General features: G+C 42.5%; 1 protein-coding gene across 4 annotated transcripts in view; it reads left to right on the forward strand.

The window, feature by feature from the left end:
• LOC126204419 (protein strawberry notch) overlaps positions 1–25,466 on the forward strand; it is a 264,401-nt gene that overhangs the window by 37,627 nt on the left and 201,308 nt on the right. For all 4 annotated transcript variants that reach the window (XR_007540499.1, XM_049938805.1, XM_049938806.1 and 1 more), the window contains one exon: positions 10,742–10,835. Coding sequence is in view for 3 of the 4 variants with exons in the window: in XM_049938805.1 (XP_049794762.1) it covers positions 10,742–10,835 (94 nt within the window). In the remaining variant the exon portion in view is untranslated. The remainder of the gene's footprint in view (positions 1–10,741; positions 10,836–25,466) is intronic.

Genomic DNA, 25,466 nt, shown 5'->3' on the forward strand with positions numbered 1-25,466 from the left:
ATTATTGAGGTGCTGCTAACCCCATCTGCTGTTGTTACTGAACTTAATAACTTGAAATATATAGTGGTCAAAAATAAAGCCAACACGAATATAAATTCCTCTACATTCAGTAAAAATGGTCTTACTGTTAAAAAATATACTACAATCCCAAGTGTAGGTGACATTTCATATCCTATAGCTAATTTGTTTAAAAAGAATATGATGTTGCTGTGTCCCTCACCACCAGTAATATCACCAAGTTGCTCTTTATACATTGTAAAGAACATCCAACTGACCATTTTCTCAAATCTAGGTTATATAAATTACAGTGTAATATATATCTGAGTTTTTATGTGGGGCAGATAGGTAGCACATTTTAAGACCCTCTTTCATGAGCACTTAATCAACAAAAATAGTGAGAAATCATATAATTCAACTTTCTCAGAATGTCTCAAAATCGAGAAACATACTCTTCCTCCTCCCTCCTTGCTTAACATGGAAATTTTACGTATAGTTGAAAAGGGCTACAATATGAATCTTTCAGAAGAATTTTAAATATATAAGCATTAACACCTAAACTCCAAAGATTGATTGAATAAACAACTTGCATTAAAAAATGGACAATATTTTGACTGCACAGAATCTCTTCTAAAATGTGAAAATTAGCATATCCCTTTTATGTATTAGAACTGTGTGTCACGTTTTTTTCAAATGTGTTGTTTATGTGTTTACAACAATCACATACAATATGTATATTTTTGGACAAGGCTCGAAGCAGGATCCAATGACGAGGAATAAACTACACAACCAGTGGATCCCACGAATGTAGTAAGACTGCTATCTTCATTAGGGCTTTGTGACATGCTGTGTCAATCCACTCAACAATACTTGCACATGAAGGAAACAAACTTCTGAACAGCAAGCTATACCAATTCATTACTTAAATAAACTTTTTATGGCGATGATCGTCATTTGCTCTTTGGTAGGTGATTGTGTAACACACCATTTCACCATGCCATGTTACGCCGCAGACTCCTCCCCTTAGGTGAACAATGTCATCACTACTGTAAAATGCTAATAAACAATGACCATTTGAAGTTCAAATTAAGTTTAACCTTCTTAATTAAAATTACCTACAGTGTGTGTCTGCACTATCACAACTGTAACTGCATCTCATTTGTAAATAAATATACTTATTCATGTTTTTTATATATGGAATGCCACACATTGAATTATTAATCATTATTGATAGGCAAGTGTTTGACCTAACGTTGCTCTGATTAAGTTCCTTTACATCTCTACCAGCCAATCATTCTCTTATTATGAATATGAATCCCATGTGCTTGGACTATCCATTGCTAGAACTTGTAGTCCCAGTAACCCTTTCAGTCTAATCATATTTCATTTAAGCAACTGTATTTCTTTTAGAACTGAAGCTTGTCATTTGTCATCTCCAATAAATAAAAAAAAAAAACACCTCTAAAACCAACTTCTAGTGAACTGAATTCCCAATTGTAGGAAACTGTACAAAACTTGCAAAGCTCTAATGGCATATTGTCCTATGTAAGTTGTTAAGGAAACACAGCATCCATTGTTACAAGGCTGATTTCCTTGTTAGACATGTACAAGATGCATTAGAGTATGTAAATACTTTTAGTATTTATGGGAGTATCACTAAACCAGAGGAGTCACATGTTTTGAACAGTGAACAACCCTTTGTTTGGAATTCTGTAATCAAATACATACTGTTCCAACCTATAAGAATATATTACAGACAATTGCCTCTTGATTATTCCATCTCGTAAGTTAGGATGTGGAACAAATTAACAAACTCAAATAAGGTCATCTACTTTGCTGCTTTGGAGGAACCTTGAAACTAATGGTACTTACTTCTCTAGTAACCTTCTAGATATGCCTCTTTCTGGGGAAAGACTGCCTCTAAACAGCAATCGTATCTGGATGTTAGCCTGTCATATTTACACCATATAGTGAAGGGTATACGTCCTTGATTCCCCTGTCAAAAGTGATGGTGCAAGTACCACTTAGGTGAAATAAATCATCACAGCTTTGTAGCCCATTTGCTGTCCAATGTTTGCTAATTTCTGTTGTTCCCCAAGTACAAATGTGTCACTAAGTCATTCTTTACACACAATTATCCCATTGTGTAGGTATTAGTTATCTACATCTACAGCTACAGTCGTACTCTGCAAGCCATCATATGGTGCATGGCAGAGCGTACCCTGTACCACCACTAATCCCACTAATCATTTCCTTTCCTGTTCTTCTCATAAATAGAGTGATGGAAGAACGATTGTCTATACGAGGTCTGTTCAAAAAATTTCAGAACATTCATAATTTCACGCCAATGGTGTGTTGGAATGAAATGCAGTTGGAACCCTTGCACAGGCCTGTGTTTAATGTGTAACTGCTGGAAGTTTCATTGTTGTATATCTGTTAGTTACTGTTCAGTGCTGTTTTGAGTAAAACATTGTATCACACAGTATGTGAATTTCGAGATTGCAGAGTTAGAGGAATAACACATCTGCATTAAATTTTGCGTGAATCTCGAGAACACCTTTACAGGACACACCAAATGATGCACAAAGCTACAGTGGTGAGTGCTTAAGCCGTACTTGGTGTTAAGAATGATCCACATGGTTTAAAAATGGCAAGATGGAAGTTACAGATAATTCTCATTTGGGACGCCGTTCGAGGTATTCCGATGATGCTCATGTCAGGAACATCAACAAAATGTTGCATGTCGATTGAAAACTGAATGTCCGAGAAATTGCAGAATAATGCAGCATTTTTCAGTTGGATCATTTCATGAAATCCTGACAGCATCTTGAAATGCATCTTGTTGCCGCCAAGATAGTCCCACAGCTCATGAGTCAAGACCAGAAAGACCTTTGTCTTGCTATCTGTGAAGCTTGCAGGCATCCATCCACTCCAGAATATATGCACATAAAGAAAACAGAATTCCAAACAACAGTTTAGACCAATTCGTCTAGCCTGTTGTTTGGAAGTCTTTGTATGGCGGTGATCATCATTTGTTGATTCAGTAGACGGTCGTGCAACATATCACTTCACCAAAGTGATATGTTAAACTACAGATGACAGCTTGAGATGTCAATTTTAGTGGTAAGCCCGTTAGGTGGGATTCCATGTGCAAGACAGGATTTAGGAAGAGGATGTGTGATGCGATTTTTACGAGGGCAAAGGAGAGTTTTAGAGACGGAGGAAAGTAAAATGAGCAGAGATTCATGGTTGAATGGTCAGGAAATGAAAGGAGTGACTGAAACTTTGTTAAAAGGGGGAGCTGGGCGAAAATAAGAAGGAGAAAACTTATGGTTGAAGTGTTTTCACATAGAGAGAGCTGTGTAGGGAGTTCAGAAAATGTTTCAAATAAAAGAGTACAATCACAAATTTTTACACACATTCGTAAATAAATGCACGCAATTGTACAACGAGATTATAAGTAAACATGTGTGAAAGGCTTAAAACCAAGTTAGATGGAGCACATATTACAAACCACATTGGAATTAAAATTTGAAGAAAGGTATTGTTGCTGCGAGCCCAGGGAGTTGTAGCATGGCACTATTTTACCCCCTTCCTTCCCTGTCCCTCTCCCTCCCCCTGTCCCTCTCCCTCCCCCTGTCCCTCTCCCTCCCCCTGTCCCTCTCCCTCCCCCTGTCCCTCTCCCTCCCCCTGTCCCTCTCCCTCCCCCTGTCCCTCTCCCTCCCCCTGTCCCTCTCCCTCCCCTGTCCCTCTCCCTCCCCTGTCCCTCTCCCTCCCCTGTCCCTCTCCCTCCCCTGTCCCTCTCCCTCCCCTGTCCCTCTCCCTCCCCTGTCCCTGTCCCTCTCCCTCCCCCTCTCCCTCTCCCTCCCCCTCCCCCTGTCCCTCCCCCTCTCCCTCCCCCACTCCCTCCCCCTCTCCCTCCCCCTCTCCCTCCCCACTCCCTCCCCCTCCCCTCCCCCTCCCCCTGTCCCTATCCCTCCCCCCGTCCCTCTCCCTCCCCCCGTCCCTCTCCCTCCCCCCGTCCCTCTCCCTCCCCCCGTCCCTCTCCCTCCCCCTCTCCCACTCCCTCCCCCACTCCCTCCCCCTCTCCCTTTCCCTCCCCCTGTCCCTCTCCCTCCCCCTGTCCCTCTCCCTCCCCCTGTCCCTCTCCATCCCCCTGTCCCTCTCCCTCCCCCTGTCCCTACCCCTCCCCCTGTCCCTCCTCTCCCACCCCATCTCCCTCCCCCTCTCCCACCCCCTCCCCCACCCCTCCCCCTCTCCCTCCCCCTCTCGCTCTCACTCCCACTCTCACTCCCACTCTCGCTCTCACTCTCGCTCTCACTCCCCCTCTCACTCCCCCTCCCCCCTCTCACTCCCCCTCCCCCTATCTCTCCCCCTATCCCTCCCCTTCCCCCTATCCCTCCCCCTCCCCCTATCCCTCCCCCTGTGCCGCCGCATCTCCCTCCCCATGTGCCTCCACCTCCCCCTACCCCTCTCCCCCTACCCCTATCCCCCTACCCCTCTCCCCCTACCCCTCTCCCCCTCTCCCTCCCCCTCTCCCTCCTCCTCCCCCTCTCCCTTGTACTTTAGTTTGGCTGTTCATAACTGAAATAAGGCTGTTGAACTGATAAAATTCTCTCAGGCTTCCAGCCGCGTCAAGTGGTTTAAAATCCATGAGCAATAGATATAGCCATGCTGCCTTGTGTAATGTCACTGGTGCTAGCTCCAGTACCATATACACAGGGTGTATACGACCCGGGAGATCGGGGAAAAACACGGAAATTTTTTCATCCGGGAGAAAACCGGGAAAAACCCGGGATATTTTTAGAATTCCGGGAATTTTTCATTGTTTTAGTTTTCAGTTAAATTTTTGTAATTTTGACTGGTAAGAACCGATACTCTAACATAGGATATTACTGTATCCCGCTACTGCAGAATAATACTTCACAATAAAACCTAAACGAGAGAAAAAAACGAAAATAACTTAAATTGCAAAGGAAATGCGCCATAACGACGACGACACACAGTGCTCATGCAAGCGTCTGCCAACTGAAAATGTGTCAAAGGCTTTAGGAAGACTATGCAGTACTTCATAACAACAAATTGCCTCCAATAAGCGTTAAGTCGCAACTGTTTACATTAGATTTTTTGTAGCAGTTGCTCGTGGGCTCTTGCGCATGCACAGTTGAGTCACGTTTGAGTAGTAGATTCTCCCGCTTCTGGCTACAGGAATGTGGCTGTTGGCTGTGCAAGCAGTCGCAGTGTGCAGTTAGATGCTACCGGGAAAAGGGGGCGCCAAAATCATATTCTTGAGGAAAAAAACTTGTCTCACAAAGCACCTAGCATCCAGCGCACGTTTGTCCATCGATTATTCATATGATTTTGAAATGCTTCTCTATTGGTTTTTGAACACATTTTAAGTTGATTTCTGAATGAATCATAAGTTGACTTTTGAATGCATGCATAGTGTACGTGATGTCTCTGTCAGGAGAATCCTCATCACATCTAGAAATAAACTTTCTGCAGACAAAAGGGGACGGGGGCTATACGAGCTGAGGGAGTAAAGCCGAATGGATGAATGCCAATCGCTGTCTGATTATGTGGTTGATTGGGTTTGCGAATGATCAGCAGTGTTATAATTATTAGCGAAATCCATAGATTCAGACTACCAGAATGGAAATAAATGACTGACAGGAATAACAGGTGAGAAAGATTACATATTATCTTCTCAGTGTATCCAAGGAAATGCGATTTTGACAGAAAATTTTTGGCCGGATCGTTACACTAGTAAGGACCAGTAGTACAGTCCCCGGCTAGCCGTCGTGTAAATTCTATTCTGGAAGTAACTCAGAAAACGTGTTGTTCGAACATGTAATAGTGGCTAACCGGAAAATAATCACGGGAAAACTAAACCTGTGATTCTGGCAGTGTTAGTGAAGTTAATCGGCAAACAAATTTTGACAGTGGCAGCAATAGCTACAGAATTGGTGATGACAAGATTGTTTGTTAGAATGAGGAAGGAGAAGAAACGGGGACATCACACAAATTATAAAAGGAAAAGACGATTCCAAATTTATATAAAAATTTCATAATACTACATTTCGATCTCATGCTTGAGAAGCTGGTGCGTATGAATGAAATGTGAAACTATTTCCTAACATAAAGCTTAAAGCTTATTGCTTGTAGTAGGCCTAATAGGCATTTGATATTGGTACTTCGTGAATTATATTCTGTCGTGTTCTAAAAATGGCCGTTTGTGCCAAAACAGTCTCATTTATTTGGTGTGTTACAAAATTGCTGCCATATTAGAAAGGCCTATTTTGTTTTATCTAGCAGACAGTGACAAAATAGACGTAATCAGATCGAGAAGCCACACTAGTCTTGGGTATTATTTGTATCAACAACTTTTTCAGTATTAGATAACGACATTTAGATTTTTCATGTGGCAAAACGTTTGACGAACTTTGATGAGGTAATAGATTCTTTCGCAGAAAGGGAAGCTTACCATGTAAAGCTGTAGAAAGATTAGAGAGAAAGAAATGCTAGGAGCTAAGGTTTGAAGAAATGTGTAATTTCTTGCTTATCTCTTGTCAGTATTGGTTTGATATATCCTATATTTAATTTTATGTCACACAAAACAGCATGTTATTAACTAATAGGCAATAAAGAGTTCAGATTTTCTGAAGAGTTCTTGTTCTCTTGATTACAAATAATCCCATCCGCTATTAATTGCGAGATTTTTTTAAAGAGGGGCAGGCTGTCAAACCGCCTGATTCGGAGCAGGAGAGGCACCACAGGGCATTTCAATTTCCACTCTCCTGAATAGGTTTGGACGTGCGGAGAAAAATGCTTTATGAAGAGGCGCGGCACTGCACTTTGCCATACTTAAGACCAAATAATATGTCTTACATTTCCTCAAATACATATGTTTTATGTTTCAGACTTTTCAGAAAGATATGCGCTACAAGATGAACATATTTTGAAAATTCGATTTATTTTTTAGTATTGACCCGGCTGTTTCCCCTTCGTTTACTCTCAGGTCAAATGAAAACAAAACTGATATCTGTGGCTGGGAGCTACCAAGTGAATTAAAACACATTCACATAATTACGGAAGGCTGAAATATGGCATTAGTTTCAGATTTTATTTTGTTTCCACCTTTGTAACAGTCGAGCATTAATCACCTTGTGGAGCAATGAAGTTATTTTTGTCTGTTTGCTAAAGAAATATGACTTTTGTTAACCTTTTCCACAGAGGCAGTCAATGTATTTGAAACGAAATGTTTAATTCCACAGTACTGGCTAGTTTCAACTGTTCGGTGCATTTCATGTGCATGTTTTCATTTTCTAGCACATATGGCATTATGCTTCTTCTTAAAGAAGCTGGCAAGCATTTGCGAAGAATTCAAAAGTATTCATATCAAAAACGCCAGTAAATCTGAAGAAAGCAGTATTTGATCAATGCATTCTTCCTGTGATGACGTATGGCTGCGAGACATGGACACTGAACTCATTTACAAAAGGGAAACAGCACAGAGAGCCATGGAGAGATCAATGCTGGGCTATACAAGAAAGGATAGGAAAAGGGAAGATGACATTCGGTCTGTGACGATGGTTAACGACATCTTAAAGACAGTAGGTTCCTCGAAATGGCAGTGGGCTGGCCACGTCGCAAGAAGAAAAGACAGATGGATGAAGCTAGTACTGGAGTGGAGTCCGAGAGAGCAGCGGAGGCCTAGAGGAAGACCACCAGACTGATGGGACAAAGACTTCAAGGAGATCGCTGGTAACACCTGGCAGGGAAATGCCTGAGACCGTCCCACATGGAGAAGACTGCTGAAAGCCTACCTGAATCCTCGACTCGAAGAGGCCACATCATTTAATGATTGAATTGGATGATGATGATGATGATGATGATGATGATGATGATGATGATGGCATTATGCCATAATAATGAATCAAACATGATATAATACCGTACTGCTGCTCCAAGAAAATTTTCATCCCGAAAACCACACTGAAAAGCTTAATATCAGGTCGAGGTCTACTTCATTGGGAATCTGGACATACAAATGTCCCCTTTAAGTATGCACTTTAAATGTGCACATTTTAATATGGCTCATGAAGTTCCAATGCTCTTGCAGTATCCTTTGATGTCTTGTTTCTTTTATGACATAATGTAAGATCTTTCAGTGTTTTACATGTGCGTACATACGGGCTTCCTACGCCATGATAGCTACCACAAACTTATTTCTATAGATCGCGAGAAAGTATTGTGAATAGTGCCAGAAGGAGATTTTCACTCTGCAGCAGTGTGTGTGCTGATACGAAACTTCCTGGTAGATTAAAACTGTGTGCTGGACCGAGACTCGAACTCAGGACCTTTGCCTTTCACGGGCAAGTGCTCTACCACTGAGCTACCCAAGCACGACTCACGCTCCGTTCTCAGAGCTTTACCTCTGCCAGTATCTCATCTCCTACCTTCCAAACTTTACAGAAGCTCTCCTGCGAACCTTGCAGAACTAGCACTCTTGAAAGAATGGATATTCCAGAGACATGGCTTAGCCACAGCCTGGGAGATGTTTCCAGAATGAGATTTTCACTCTGCAGCGGAGTGTGCACTGATATGTGCTCTACCAGCACTTGCCCGCGAAAGGCAAAGGTTCCGAGTTCGAGTCTCGGTCCGGCACACAGTTTTAATCTGCCAGGAAGTTTCATTGTGAATAGTGGTTTTAAAAGCGTTACTTTCAAAGTAGATATCCTTTTACGTAAGTTGAACATTGTGCAATAATGTACCATGAATTTATTAAATCACAGAGCGTTTGACTCTCATTTAAAAATCAACTCTTTGATGATGAGCCATTTAGAAGAATTTCGAACCCTGAAGATCAGACATTTATGTCATTATTAAAAACTTTACTGGCAGATTTGTGTGATATATCTTAAAGAGTAACACGCGCAAAAAGATGAACAGTATATGCGAAAGCTTAGCTTCTCTTGCAGCTTGAGACCAATATTATATGTGAAAGCTTTTCTTTTCTTGTAGCAACACTATGTATATTAATTAAAACTATTAACTTTCCCTGTTTGTGTGTTCATGCTACTTAACAGTGATGTTGCTGTTGGCTGACTGCATCACGTGTCCTACGGTCTGAATATACGCGTCATCGGCTGGCGAGATCACGTGACATGAGCTACGAACGGCTTACAAAAGTGCATCGAAGTCTCAATTTCAATGATTCGGAAAGTAACGTGCGGTGTTTGGTGTAATTCCCATGTATACTTTTGTAATATGAAAATACACAGCGTACACATTGCTGCACATCAAAGATATTTCCAAAACGTGTCTTTTTCCCTGAGTTTCATTTTATAAAGTGCTAGGAAATTGTACACCCGTATATAAAACCATAACCATTGAAAGGATTGATAAGGGAAAATATACTGTCACCTGGGAGAAAGTTTATTTTTAACTGGGAAATCGGGGAATTTTTTTTCCTTGTCCACATTTACACCCTGATACAGTAATGTTTTGATTGTGCGCCCACTTCAACGTTCTGACAGCTGGGATCTGAGCTGCGATTAGCCGCAGGCTGCTGTCTTTATTTAGGGTCCTGTCGAATGCAATACTGCGTCATAAAAAAGTCAGACAGACTGCGCGACCTATTGAACAGTGCTGTGTAGAGCACGAGAGATGTTTTCGCCTACGGTATGCTGAAAAATCAACAGTAACAGAATACACTCTACAAAATGGATGCCGTATTTCATCGATGAGACATCTCTCGTTATACATACTAGTAGTTCCTGGGATAACATCACGGGAGAAGCGATAAAGATAAAAATTTGTGGCAGCGCTCGCACTGAAGATGGCGGCCTGCAGCGAGGCACAGTCGGAACCTGACTGTTGGAAGGTTGAAGTGGGCACTGCAGGTGTGCAGTGTAAACATTGCCAGATATGCTGGTTAGCACACTGGACTCGCATTCGGGAGGACGACGGTTCAATCCCGTCTCCAGCCATCCTGATTTAGGTTTTCCGTGATTTCCCTAAATCGCTTCAGGCAAATGCCGGGATGGTTCCTTTGAAAGGGCACGGCCGATTTCCTTCCCAATCCTTCCCTAACCTGAGCTTGCGCTCCGTCTCTAATGACCTCGTTGTCGACGGGACGTTAAACACTAACCACCACCACCACCAGATATGCTGCCAGAGCGAGCAGCACTGACGTCACTGAAGGCAGCACGGCTGTGTAAGGATGGCAGCAGCAGTCGTTTGACAATCACCTTGACAGGGGCCGATGAGCACTAGGTTAAGAACCGTTGGATCTTATATCGCTTGACACGGCTGGCAGCCCGGAAGAATTTTATCAGCATATATTGCCGTGAAACCGTACCTGTGGCAGGTCTGCACTCACATTTCGTTGGAAAAAAATAACAACTAATAAACTGCACGTGCAGGACTATTTTTAAACTGTCACCATTTTCTGATCACTGTCCTAATGTGACTTAGGAGATAACAATTTTTTGCCATTTTTGAACTAAAAAGAATTAATAAAACTCATTAAAATATGTTTATAATATAATTTCTTTAATTTAGTAATTGAATTGCGGAACAATGAGTCATTTATTTTTATCTTAGTTTCACAATGTTTCTTGCAGTAAACTATACTAAGAACTTATGGATGACAAAAAAGTGGTTATTAGTATTTACGGATGTTGATGTTCCTATTCTAGAACTTTATAGTTTAGTTCACTGTAATTGATTGGTTTTATAGATGAATGCCCTAAGTGGTGTCCACGAGGAGGAGGAAGTCGATGACGAAGAAATGGGTGTGGCCGAGACATATGCAGACTACATGCCTTCAAAGTGTAAGTACTTCTTCATAAAAATTTTCAAGCTACCCGTGTTTGAAGATTGCTTTGGTTTCAAATTGATACACTTACAGTTGTAAAATTGTTTGGATAAAAACAGTCTTGATCACATGTAAGTTATTTATTTCATGTGGTGATTGGTTTTGATCTCTTATAGGGTCATCATTAGATTATATTTACTCTGCGAAAAGAAGGTAATACATTTTCTTAGAGGTCGAAGGACACGAATACATTCATAAGAATAAAATAATATGAAAGTATGGCTGATATATCCTTGACGACAGCAGGAGATGGTAGAGAGGCATGAACAATGCTGCTCACTAAGTCTCAGGCACTCACAGTTTAATAGCGAAAGCTCCGCCCATTGCCCATGGCATAATGTCACTAACAGCCGATGGTTGTGAGATGTTGTTATATTCCATGGAGTTCATCTGAAAAATTTGTGATTATTAGATGTTAAGTCATAGAAAAAAAGAGATGTTTTATATGTTGTACAGGTAGGACAGTGAGGAATGTTCAAATTAGATACTGTGAACATACTTTAAGAACAGCTGGATGTAAATTGGTGTCCAGTCAGCGCATTGTTCCAGACAAGCATTCCAAAGAAGATATACCTCAAAGTTCTTCACATGGCCCCTAAAGGAGTGTTAGTTAATAATTTGGAGGAACTAGAAATCTATATTCATCATATAAAGGAACCATTGTCTCTCCTTAATGAACAGTTAAATTTTAGAGAGAAGTTTTGTTTCAATTTTTTCGATGAATTACTCGAAAATTTCCGGCTCGTCTTGTTTGTAGTTTGTCAGCCTTTTTACTGTACTTATATAGATTATTTTTTTCACTTGTCCTTTCACCTGTTATGTATGTGCTTTATATTTTTCATACGTGCTACCTTCTTTTTCTGGTAACTTCCATATATTTCTCTCCTTGTTATTTACAGTTGATGAATTGCACTTTCGAGACAATAAAATATGTCGTTATGAATAATATTTTAGGAGTATTTGTTTAACTATGCACATTGTACAAGTTTGGTCTACTCATAATTTACGACTGTTATGCCTCTGCTTAACTTAAATTATAGAAGCCAGTACCTTGTTGGGGATTGTCTTAACAAGTAACACTTACTCCATGCCTACATTCAGAACCATACCTTATTGCAAGATAGTCCTCAGATTTTTATTCTCTTATACTACTATTCAAGCAACAGTTGCATACTCGAGGTATTTGTGTACCTTAAAGGAGGCAGTAGACTAACAAGATATTTAGCCCTATAGATATTGCTAATAAATAAATAAATAAATAATAATATTCTGACCCAGCCATAAATGCGCTTCCAGAGTACTAAGCAAGTGGGCCTGATTATTATGGCCCATTTTCTCACTTCTTCTGCTACTTATTATTTTAAAATATCATAATATTTCAAAATATTTTTATACTTTTTTATCTATCACTACATTTACATCACATCTTTTGAATTTCTTGCAAATATTATTTTACTTTATTTTATTTTATAAGTACCTTACTGCAGGATTGTAGCATTCTATGTTGGTATTACATTTTATGTAATGTAACTTTTAACTGTACTGTACTGTAATAGTACTGTCATTAGCTTTGTATTTCTTTCTCAACTAAAATTTGTATATGATTTCTTTTAGTATTTTAGCCCCCCCTACCTCCCCCCCCCCCCCCCTCTCTCTCTCTCTCTCTCTCTCTCTCTCTCTCTCTCTCTCTCACACACACACACACACACACACACACACACACACACACACGCACACACATTTTCCCAATTCTTAGCTGGCTACATTAACATGACACTGCAGCTGGCTGCTTTGATGGGTCGTATATTGGGGAGTTTGACAGTGAATTGACGTCACTTAGTTCCAGTATGATGAACGTAGAGGAGTTACGGGCAAAGTTTAAACGGATTGCAAATCATACTCTGGAGAAGAATGCATAGAGTTAGTGGATTGAGGATGTTAAAGACTCACCGTGTCTTAACAACAAAATCCAAAATATGTTAAGAGAGCAAAGGCCGTTGCATTCTGAGTCAAAGGAGAACGTGGAAATGGCGACAGGTAAAATTTAACAAAAACTTCTGAGGATTCTGTCTGGTCACTCGTTGTCCAGTCTGGCATGGCAGGAGACAGTAGCAAAAGTAAAGGCGAAGTTTTCAATTTTGCGTTCAATTAATCGTACAGATGTACCGTCAGTCGACCGTCAAACGGACTCCCGTACAGAGGATGTAGTAATAAGTGTCCTCAGTATAGAGAAACAACTGGAAGAATTGGAAGCAAATAAGTTGCCAGGTCCTGTTGGAATCCATATTCGGTTTTACAAAGCGTACTCTGCAGTACCGGCCCCTTACTTTTAGTTTGCATTTACTGTGAGTCTGTCACCCAGCGCAAAATCCCGAGCAACTGGAAAAATGTGCGGGCGACTCCTGTCTGTAAGAAGGGTAAAAGAACAGACCCCACAATATTACAGACCAATATCCTGAACATCCGTTTGCTGGAGAATTCTACGACATATTCTCAGTTCGAACGTAATAAAGTTCCGTGACATGGAAAAGCTTTTGTCCAGAAATAAGCGCTTTTTTAGGAAGCGTCGCTCGTGTGAAACTCATCTTGCCTTTACTTACATGGTATCCTGCAAACTGTGGATGCTGTGTTGCCAGGTTTCCGGAAAGTGTTCCACACAGTGCCACTCTGCTGACTGTTAGAGTTCTGTAAGGTACGAGAGTAAGGAGTAGGTTTTATGTGAGTAGATTGAAGACTTCTTAAGTAACAGAACCCAGTATGTTGCCTCAACGGCGAGTGTTCGTCAGATGTGAGGATATTGTTGGGAGTGGCCTAACGTGGTGTCAGTAGGGTCACTTGTTATTTTCTATATACATAAATTATGTGGCAGACAGGGTGAGCAGCAGTCTGTGGCTGTTTGCTGATGATGCCGTGGTGTGTGGGAGGAAGCCGTCAGAGTTGAGTGACCGTAGGAGGATACCAGGTGACCTACAAAAAATTTCTATTTGGTATGGTGAATGACAGATAGCTATAAATGTAAAAAAAAATAAGTTAATGCAGATCAAAAGAAAAACTGACCCACAATGTTAAGAGTACAGCACAGTAGTATGCTGCTTGAAGCAGTTGCGTTGATTAAATATATGGGCGTAACATTGCGAAGTGGTACAAAATGAAATGAAATTGAATGGCTGTGTAAGGATTGTAGTAGGGAAGGCAAATGGTCAATTTTGTTTTATTGGGATGATTTAGGAAAGTTTGACTCATCTGTAAAGGAGACATCATATAGTACAGTAGTGACAGTTCAAGTGTTTGGGATCTGCACCAGGTCGGATTAAAGGAATCTGTTGAAGCAATTCAGAGGCGGGCTGCTAGATTTGTGACTAGTAGGTTCAGATGAGAAACAAGTATTACGGAGATGCTTCAGGAACCTGAATGGGATTCACTGGAGGGTAGGTAACATTCTTTTCGAGGAGCACTATTGAGAAAATTTGGAGAACTGGCATTTAAGACCGACTGCAGAACGATTCTGCTGCCACCAACATACATTTCATATAAGGAACATGAAGGTAAGATTAGCGTTAGTACGGAGGTATAAAGACAGACGTTTTTTCCTCGCTTTATTTGTGAGTGGAACAGGAAAGAAAATGACTAGTAATGGTACAGGATACCTTCTGCCGAGCACCTTACTTTGGTCTATGGAGTATGTAGATGTAGATGTAGATGAGAGAGGAGAATGGAAGTAGGGGGTGACAGGGGGAAGAGTATCTGTATGGGAGGGAAAGACAGCCAGGGATTGGGAGAGGAATACGTCAATAGTAAGCTTCCTGTGACACCAGTGGGGGCAGCTGCGTGTGATACAGAGTAAAGTGGCTATGGGGGGAGGGGGGCGGGGTTCGAGGCATGAAGCGGAGGAGGTGAGAGACTGTGAAGAGGACAATGTTAGTGCAGATTAACAGGGTAAAGAGTGAGGTGCAGAGGACGCCTACGGGAAGATTGTGGCTTTCGAGACATTGTTGCGAGGACAGTTTCCATCTCTACAACTGGAAGAAGCTGGTATTGTGTTAGGGGCTAGGTTCCAGAAGGCACCAACTGAGAACAAATGGTAAAGTATTTTGTATTGGTATTGGGATGGCGGTGTGGTGGCTCACATACTCACATTCCCGTAGTGTGGAACTGGGAACGTCTGGGTGAGGATTTTCTCGTTTCAATGGTGTTAAGAAGTACAGCCTGTACCTGTGTTGTAACCTAGCCAAACACTGGTTTTAAGTGCTTCTTGGTGCAAATTTATGCAAACAAATTTGTGTCTTACTGTATATAGTTGATGATGGGGAAGTCCAGGATGGAATAACTACAATATGAAAAGGTAGATTGATTCTCACCACATGGAGGAGGCACTGAATTGCAGGCATACATAGTGAAAAAAACTGCTTAAATAATTATGCTTTCAGACAAAGTTCTTGTTCTAAAATAGATCACACACACACACACACACACACACACACACACACACACACACACACACGCGCGCAAGGCCACTGTGTCTGGGCATAGGTGCCCAACTATAACTGTGTCTGGCATGAGCAGCAATCTGCTGGGGTAGGTGGTGGCGGTAAGGAGAAGGCATGGATTGGGAGGGGGAGGAAGTGCTGCCTTTGGAAGCATGCAGGGACGTGGTGGTGACTCAATAGTGCTTTTAGGTGCAGTGTTGCGAGGCTGGGGGGGGGGGGGAGGTTGTGTGAGAGAAGAGAAGTACTGAAGGCGAAGAGACTAGTAAGTGTGTTGGTGGAATAGGAGGAGTGGGAGCAGGGAAGGAGACAAGTAGATGGAGGACAGAGACTAACAAAGATTGAGCCCAGGGGCTGACAGAAACAAAGCATATGTTGTAGAGAGAATTCCTACCTGCACAGTTCAGAAAAGCTGGTGGTGGTAGAGGGTATCCAGACAAAACAGGCTTTCAGTCAGTTATTAAAATGTAGCCCATTGAGTTGGGCAGTATGGTCAGCAAATGGGTGGTCCTGCTTTCAGTTGGCCACAGTGTGGTAGTGGCTATTCGTGTGGACAGGCATGTTGTTAGTTGTCGTGCCAACATTGAAAGCAGCTTAGTAGTTACAGATTAGTTTGTGGATCACATGACTGCTCTCACAGGGAGAGCTGCCTTTGATGGGATAGGTGATGCCTGTGACAGGACTGGTGTAGGTGGTCGTAGGAGCATTGCATGAGGCAGGTCTAGCATTTAGGTCTATAACAGTGATATGAGCTGTGAGGCGAGTGGTTGGCAGCAGCTTTGGACTAGGGATGGGGAAGCATATTATGTATGTTCAGTGGCCAGCAGAATAGCACTATGGGAGGAGTGGGGAGCATAGTGAGTAGCAAATCCCTCATTTCAGGCCACGACAACAGGTAGATGAAACTACCACGGAGATTTGATTCAGTTGATCCAGTCCTGGTTGGTACTGAGAAATGAGAAGAATGCGTCTTTGTGGCTGGAAAGTAGACATGCGGGAGGTGGTAGGTACTGGAAAGATGAGGCACAAGAGACCTGTTTCTGGACAAGGTTGAGAGGGTAATGCTTATCCGTGAAGGCCTCAGTGAGACCCTTGGTTTATTTTGAGATGGCTTGCTCATCACTACAGATGTGCTGGTCACAGATGGCTAGGTTGTACGGACGCGTATTCTTGGCACGGGAAGGGTGGTAGCTGTCGAGGTGGAGCTATTGTTGCTGGTTGGTAGTTTGATGTGGATAGGGGTAGCCATCCTAGAGACATTAAAGTGTGTGATTTGTGTGCATGAGGAGGACAAGGTAAAACGAATGGGGGAAAATGGTGTTTTGAGGTTCTGGAGGAATGTGGATGGGGTGTCCTGACCTTTGGTCCATATCACAAAGATGTCATAGTGAATCAGTAAGGTGAGGGGTTTGGGATTCTGGGTCGTGAGGAAGGAGTCCTCCAGATGGGCCACGAATAGGTTGGCATAGAATGGTGCCATGTGGGTGCTCATTGCTGATTTGTTTGTAGGTTATGCCTTTAAAGGAGAAGTAGATGTTGGCCATGGTGGCCAGGAAGGAGGTCAAAGGTTCGGAGTCAGTCAGTCATTGGGAAAGGTAGTGTTCAATAACAGCAAGGTCACAAACGTTGGGTATGCTAGTATTGTCGACAGTGGCAAGCAGGGCCCTGGGTTGTAAAGGAATGGAAGTTGTGGAGAGTCAGTGGAGGAAACAGTTGGTGTCTTTTAGCAGGCTTTTCATTGTGCCAATCTGCAACTCAATTCCTCATCTCTGCTGTGCATAGCAATCTACTTGTACATATTTGATGCATATTTGTATCCCACGAATGGGGACCCTGCAAGCTAATATCCCAAAGATGTTCGGGCTCACATGCAGTTGCTCTTCGTCGAAGTGTCTTAGCTCAAACTCGTCTAGGCATTGAACTGCACGTATTGCATTACATGCCCAAAATTATACATTTGTGATCCTTTGGTTAAATTGTCTGGCTGGTGGCAAGTTTCGAAATACAAAGTTAACATAACATATAATAACAGTAATAATAATATCACGAACTAAATTAACGACCCATAAATGATGTAGGCCACACAGTTCCAATTTGGTTAGAATAATGTTTATTCAGAAAGCAAACTAATAGTGAAAGTGGTTGTATTTAGAGTTTCGTTTACACTCGGGCACATACCCATTTGACACAGTTTGCTCCTTCACAATCTCATCGCGAAACACAAGTCCAGTAGTCCACCTCCTTAACTACATTAAAAATTAGAGTTCACACCAGACGCTCACCGCTCAGAAACTAAGTCCCATGATACCACACAATGCGAAATTTTCTTAGTCGTTTCACTTCCTAGCTGCCTAAAGACCGACTGTCCACTTTCGCCTCTCAATCCGAACTGTGCCTTTGGTGTCTCCAGCCGAACTGACTGCTTTTGCGTTTCCACCAGCACTCCCCCTCTGCCCGTCCGCGACTGCTTTTCCCGTGTGCTGAACGTCCACACTCAACTAACTAGGGCAGTTCCCTTTCCTGAAGCCATTGGCTACAGCTTATTCGACATTATTTTTCATTTTAACATGTTTAAATAATCAAAGCTTGATCACTTTCACTTTCTAAATAAAGTAACAATAATATCCGTTACATAATAAACATTAAATTATTTTACATAAAACCAATACAATTTCCTTCTTAGCTTTGAATGTCACAGCCAGTAGCATTGCACCAATGTTCTTCCTGATAAATAAATAAAGAACAAAAGTAACTATTATGCACTAAACTTTACAACAAATATTCTATTACCTAATGATTCAATAAGGTGTCATGCTGTCATGGTTCAATGTGTTTTGTGTGGAGGAAATGATGATCTGATGCTTAACTGAAAATACTGATAATTTAAATTTACTATATCTTTTAAACACACAAAGTTACAGAGTTGATATTTACAACGTTTGTCATTTTAATGGTGCGCTTCTATATAAAATGTCGCTGGTTAATTTCACTTTAACAGTAAATCCTAAACTATTATAGATATGATCAATATTCAAGTTTTATTGGGATCACCATGAAATTTTATGAAGGATGGTAGATTAAAATTACTGTGGCTTCATTCCCTGCATTACTACAGAATTAAATAATTTTCATAAATGTTTCCCATTATGGCCGATCTTAGGCCCGCCCTATTTAACACTGCTACGTCTCCTCGGTCAAAAATGGCTTCTACTGCTCGTCTGTCTGACTCGCACACTACAGCGCTTAGGCCTCAATAGACAATAGACGCCTGTGAGTTTCACCATCTCGTGGCGAATCTGCACCCTTTGTGGAATGCGGTTCTGGACTACTGGGTTCGTTTCACAGTTCCTGTAGGCTGACTCTTGCAATCATATATTTAAATGAGAGTGCAATGCTCATTAACTCACAACCCCAATACAAGAATGTAAACTTTACGAGTACACGGCCAAAGTATGAAAATTGAGCAAGAATTGAGTGTCAAAAATAACCAGCTGGTTGGCAGTGTGGTCTCAGCTCTCTGAGACTGCAGGTGTGTGTGTGTGTGTGTGTGTGTGTGTGTGTGTGTGTGTGTGGGTGGGTGGGTGGGTGGGTGGGTGCGTGCGTGCGCGCGCTGAAAGCTTTAATTGTGTGAATCTTTTTATTGTGCCTATTGTGACTCAGCATCTCTGCTATATGGTGAGTAGCAACTTTCCTTCTCTGATATTGTTGAAAATAACCAATAGAGCAATGATAACTTGATGGACAAATTCAACAGTTCGAGAAAGCCACAACTTTAGCTGACACAGGCTCAGACGTGTGTGTCCCCCCCCCCCCCCCCCCCCCCCCCGCACCTGCCCATCCCACCTATCTACAGCTTTAGCAACCTGTGACTGAGTTACAGAAGATTTGTTATCACCAATGTCATTTATCCTATTATAGGCTTGGATTTTCTGTTGTACAACATTGTGTACAGCTAGTGATGTCTCAGACTGAATAATTTAAGTAAAATCTGCCGACCAACTAATTAAATTTAGTGATCCGACAGTGCTTTGTGTCACAGCAGTGCCCAAATTTTTAACAGAATTCCAGTATATCCCACATTCAGCAAGTGTACCGGCCCCCGTCACAGCTGGCTCTCCTGTCTTCCCTCGACTGTGCCAGCTCGGTTGTGAAAACTCCAGACTGCTGAGATGCCATTACAAGCTGTGTGAGGAAAGTAATGAGACTGATTTTTTTATGTACCAAAGATTTTATTTTTTCAAACAGTATTGTCCCCTTCAGAGTAATTCTCTTTGGCAAATATACTCTGGCAGCAGTGCTGAAGGGCTTCAACTGGTTTGACCTTTAACATTATGCTCACATTTTTTTGAATGTTCTCCAGAGTCTCAAAATTATGTCCTTTTAAGGTATTTTTCAACTTCAGGAAAAGAAAAGTTAAAAGGACATAGATCAGGTGAATACTGGACTGTGGAACCACAGGAATGCCTTTTAAGGTAAAAAAATTCCATGACGGAAGTGGCCGTTTGACATGCGGCATTGTCACGATGCAGCATACAGTTGTCTGCAATGTTCGGGCTCGCTTTTCTTGAGCCTTTGAGGACATATTTGTAAAAACACGTGGTTGACAGTATGTCCTAGGAAACGAATTTTTTATGCATGATACCCCTACTATCGAGAAAGCAAATTCTTTGACTTGCCCATTTGAGCCCTTCCCCCCCCCCCCCCCCCCCCCCGCCCCCCCCCCAAGGAGATGTTTCATCGTCTACTCCTCACTTGGCTGTATTGTCTCAGGATTGTCACATACAATCAGACGAACAAACCATTTGTGGTCATTGGCAGTCCTCTTGGGATGATCAATGTACACGTTTCTTCTAGTGTCCTGCTCAGTTGTGAGGTTTTACGTTACCATTTTGGCATGTGCAAATCTTCGGTCAAAATTTGTATGTGGTGAAATTGTTTAACAGGTCACCCATTATCATTATTAAACGTTGGTCTTGTTTCACAAGAACACACATTTTGAGGTTTTCATTGGTTTTTGAAGCTGAAGGTTTCCCTGAGTGAAATTCATCTTCAGCATGTTCTTGGCCTTCCAACAGTGATTTGTGCCAGTGAAAAACTTGTCCTCTTGATAAGAAATGTTCCCCTTGGCCTGTTTGAACTTTCCAAAGAAGCACTTGCGGATTCCCCAAGTTTAACACAAAACTTGATTGCAAAACATTGCTCTAAATTCTGCTGCTCCATTTTCGTAACACACAACTTTACTGATTGCACTCTCAAAAGTCACATGATGGCTGTAAGGAGCTGAAACTTGGACTGAGCGTCTGGAAGGGAAAAGCACTCTGATCTACACAAGTAGAACAACACACTGTTGCCAGATCTCTTGCAATGTTGTCAGTTCCTTTACTTTTCTCATACTCATCGTAGACACAGTGGTACGGGCAGACCGTCAGAAAGCACATGGGTATTCCCTCTACACTTGGAAGCAAAGCCAGTCAGTTGGTACCTGTTCAGCGATTGTGGAGAATCGAATACTCGGACGATTCCGGAGCATCACCTGGTACGAAACATTGGAAATCTTGTGCGTCATCTTTCTGATTGTGCTTTATTTTCCGTGCTGGATGTGGTGAGGGCAGGGGATATACACAAAATGGCAATAATGAACTGTTTGAATACTCATATGAGTCTTACAAGCTGTGCATCGTTGTACTGACTTTTCAAAGATCTATTGGTGGTGTGCTAAGCAGCCCAGTCTCCTCTTTCACCTACATTGGTGGTGTGCTAGTGGCATCACCTTCATCAGAAGAACACAAAGACAATTGAGGAGAAATTTTCCTCTGTTTCACCAACTCTGGAATGCAGCCGAATCCCACCAAAGCGTTATCAGTATTATGTGAGTGAGTTTTGTCAGATTCGAGGTACGTGCTACCAGCGTGTGCTAACTTGGAAGCAGATGCCACTTTGGTCGAGTATCTGGTGTCGACGACAGTGGGAGAACTGTGTGGGTACCTAGGTACGATAACCTCGCTCATACTGCTGGTGTCAGGGTGCCATTCCTAGCTGTTGTAGCTTGCTCCACAGTGCACATTTCCTCACATCTAACTTGTGGGTGAACCTCATCCAAGTTGGATTTCGCTGCTCACACATCCTGTTGCCGTAGCCCCCCTTGACAATCTTTACAAATGCTTCAACCCATTCTGTGGGTGCAGTTCTGCTTCTGTGTGTCAGTGGAGCTGTTAAACCGTACGGCTATTCTTCAGAAAAACAGTGCTCGAGGCCACCATTTTATACCGAGTTCGTAACTGCCTATGGGGTCATAAAGTATTACATTTTTTGACTGAAGCGCGCTAACTTGCTGCGTATGCCAGCCGTCGCCCACTGAAATTTGCAGCCTCGGGATAACTGGCGGACAGATTTCAATGAGATGTAACCACTTAGAATGATGATACAGAACTGGAGAACATGCTGTGAGGATTGGCAGCCCATCAATTGTGCCACTCACCAGTGTCAGGCACTGACTTAAGGGTGAACTTTGGCGAAGCCACGTGCCAGCTTTGGTCACAGCTACCTACGTACGTACACAACACCGTGCTGCTGTGTAGTTGAGGACGCACGTGTACTTAGTAATCCAGGTATCCGCACTACAAGGGCACCAGTTATGCCAGGTTTGGCCCAGTGTGTGGAGAGCCTGCTGCTCGTGGACCCAGAAAAGTGACTTGCAAGAAGTGCAAAGTGAGACAGTGGACAGATACTGCTCGGAAACTTCGTTACTCCCCAAGCAAGTTTTGCACACTTGCCTGTGGATCTTGTTGGCCTTCTGTCTGTTTCTCAGAAATTCCACTTCTACCTAGCAGTGATCTGTAGGTTCGTGGTGTGTCCAGAAATTTCAGTACTGCGAGATCAGACCTTAGGTTGGACAGTACGTTTCAGAGGCCCAGAATAGATGACATTGGCTGGTGTCCCCAGTGGATGCAATGGATTCTGTACTGTGACACAGTTGTACGGTGCTCACCTCTGCGGGATGACACCGTATCACACTGTTTCCTATGGTACGGTAGAATGACCTCACCGTTGCTTAAGTGGGTTCGTATTGAACCTCTGGAAGAAGATGGAATAGTTGTGACTGACATCTGCCTTATGGCATAAGAAACTAGCTCTGTCTGTTTTCACAGACCTAGCCATGTGAAACAGCTTTTTTTGCACGAGACCTGTTAGCTAAAGCTTTGGAGCTGCCTTACAGAGTCCTCTGGCTGAGGACACTGACTTTCCAGGTAAAAGAGGAAAAGAAAGATCGCCTCTGTCAAACGGCGTAAACTGCCACACCCAAGTGCCTAGAAATTGACGAATCGCAGTTTGCTAGCTCACGGACCCGTGTCTGTATCTCCTCCTGGCAACTCTGCTGGCGGCCACCACAGTAGGGGGCACAGCTTCCGTACCGGAGCCAAAATCAAGAAATGGTGGCAAAGTTATGACAGGCTATGGATGGTGAGTGCAGTTCCGTTTAGATCCAAGTGTAATTCTATAATACAGAAGTTATTTAGGGGAACCAAGCGGGGTCCCTGTATGTTGTCAGTATTGTGCTGTGGAACCTGTAGAACGTCTTTCGACACTAATAAAACATTATTAATAATTTAATATTTATTTGTTTAGCTTTGCTCAGCTTACGCCTTATGCCAGTGACATGGTGAAATTCAGCTTGTGCGACTATCATAGAAGCTGCTACATCAGCAATTCAGCACAAGTCTTGCCAGCTGCCAAATAGCTGGTGAAGCCATCATGTGAGATGAAGGCTGCAGACTGGATGACAGCGTCCTCGATCCTTCTCCAGGAAATGACTGTGACCTGTAGTGACCCATCAGGATGTACTGTGCTGTCAGAAGTTGTATAGTCAGCTGATCTGGCCCCACTGGACAGGTAGGCACTTGGCACCCAGAGGTGCCTGCAGCAATGATCAGGAATGGACGCACTGGATGGCCCACTCACCCAGCAGTGATGATGGCGTTGGTGCGACGAACACGACGAGATGTACTGGTGCCTGAAGGCCCTCAGTCTCCCTATCAGCGACACGGTAGGGGCCAGTGCGAAGTCCCCCGAGTGGCTGGTAGTGGTTACTCGGATGTTGTCATTTCAGGAACGGCAACCAGTATGTTGACAAGAAATGTCGGAAAATTTAATATCAAATCGAGTGCTTTGGTACGAATTCCGTTGATCCTAATGACCGACTGAACTTGGAACTAGAGAACTGCAATTTTTATGGAGACAGAGGAGATCAATGATGTGAGTCTCCACTCTTTATGACTGAACGTGGCCTACTTCTTTACTAGTGATCAGTAATCCTCTGCCCACTATGTTTGCTTAACAGTTTGTTACGGGTTACTTATTAACTGCTCTGTCAAGTCTCTGATGGACGTTATTGCATCTGAGGTATAGCTTGTTGCTACATGTAATAAAAGCTGCTGCATAACTGTGTCACCACGTCTGCCCAGTGTCGCCTGTGGCTGTGCCGGTGCGAACTTAAGAAAAAATTTAATTTCTTCCCTTTTTCAACTCTGTTTTTGGTTGCTAAGTGCCCCACACTTCCACATCGAGCAGTCGGCAAAGTCAGGGCAGGGATTTACTCTGTACTGTGGAAGACTGACTGTGGCAAGAAGTACAGTCTGCACCCATGCGGTGACCCGACAGTGGCATTAGTTGTAAGCACTACTGTGTAACAAGTTCTGTAAATAAATATGTGTGCTGCAATATATAATCTATACGTACTTATATCTCTTGGCAGTTTGCCAGGCGAGGTAGTCTTAGACAGTGGCAAGGCCACGAGTGTGGTGAATGTTAGTGTATAGAAAGCTGGAATTGACAGTGCATATATCCAGTAGGTTAGGGGCTATTGATAATTTAGAGGGAACAGAAGAAACGGTTTGTGTCCTCGTCAGGGAAAGCTAGCTGCTAACAGGACCGGATGTGTCGGTCTACCAGAGTCAAAATCCTTTCTGTCGGAGTGCAGTAATTGGCTACAGTGAGGAATTGAGAGCAGTCAGGTTTACAGATTTTTGGGAAGCACAGGTGTGATATGTGTGCAGAGAATAATTAGGGTGAGGAGACGGATGGATTTGGGGAGAGATTCTGGACTGGATCTCGGGATTTGAGTAGTGCAGAGCACCCACTGACCTGGGGTGGGCGGTATGTGGTAGTGGCGTGGTGTGTGTGTATGGTTGTGACAGAGGTGGGCGAGGAAGTTCTTTCAGTAAAGTGTATTTTGGAGGTGCTTTCCCGCTTCTGGGTCAGACTCCTTTACTGGAAGAAGACTGGAAATTTTCTTTTTATTTTACTGAGGATGAAGCTTTTTCTCTCACAAAACATATAATGAAACCTTGAACTCTTAGACAATTAACTAATGAAAGGTACATGTTTAATTGCAGATTATTTAAGGTAAGAAGGCCTTTCGAATGTTCTTTCAGTATGGTAGTGTCAAAGGTCGTTTTGTTGGATATTTCAGTAAATTTCGACGTGAATAAAATTGGTGTGATAGTTCAAACTATCAGTTTTTTTAATAACGTTATATGGATTCATGGTAGAGTACATTCAAAGTAATCTATGCAGCACAATAGAGACAACTTCTTGAGAAAGCCAGAAAATCACAACGAACTCCGAACAGTGCTGTGGAGTTCTCTTTTAACAGAAGTGTTTGTATGGTTACATACTGAAAGGATCTAATATTTTATCAGATCCAGCAAATCAATTAAAAGATTTCCAGAGAAGTTTTATTTTTATGTGGTCCTGTATCTTATGTCTCTTCCAGAGACAAATTAAACAAGTTTAAATTACTGTACCTGTCTCTGATATTTCATGTGCTCTGATATTTCCCATACATTATCTCTATCATTCCTGTTGCTCTGTTTGGCACCACTGTGACTGTAAATACTTAGATATTTCTCAACAAGGCCAACAAAATGAATTGTGAACTCAGGATCATCTCTCATTTTCACACACTCAGAGACAAGTCGCACAACCGAAACAGACTTTGCTTCATGAAGTATCACTTGCAGAGACATAGAGTGTAGCAAACTGGGTGGCTGACTAAAGGTATAAGAATATCTTGTAGAACAAAGTGGCAATTATATCAAAACGTT

The sequence above is a fragment of the Schistocerca nitens genome, chromosome 9 (genome assembly GCF_023898315.1).
Source record: "Schistocerca nitens isolate TAMUIC-IGC-003100 chromosome 9, iqSchNite1.1, whole genome shotgun sequence".
NCBI lineage: Eukaryota > Metazoa > Arthropoda > Insecta > Orthoptera > Acrididae > Schistocerca > Schistocerca nitens.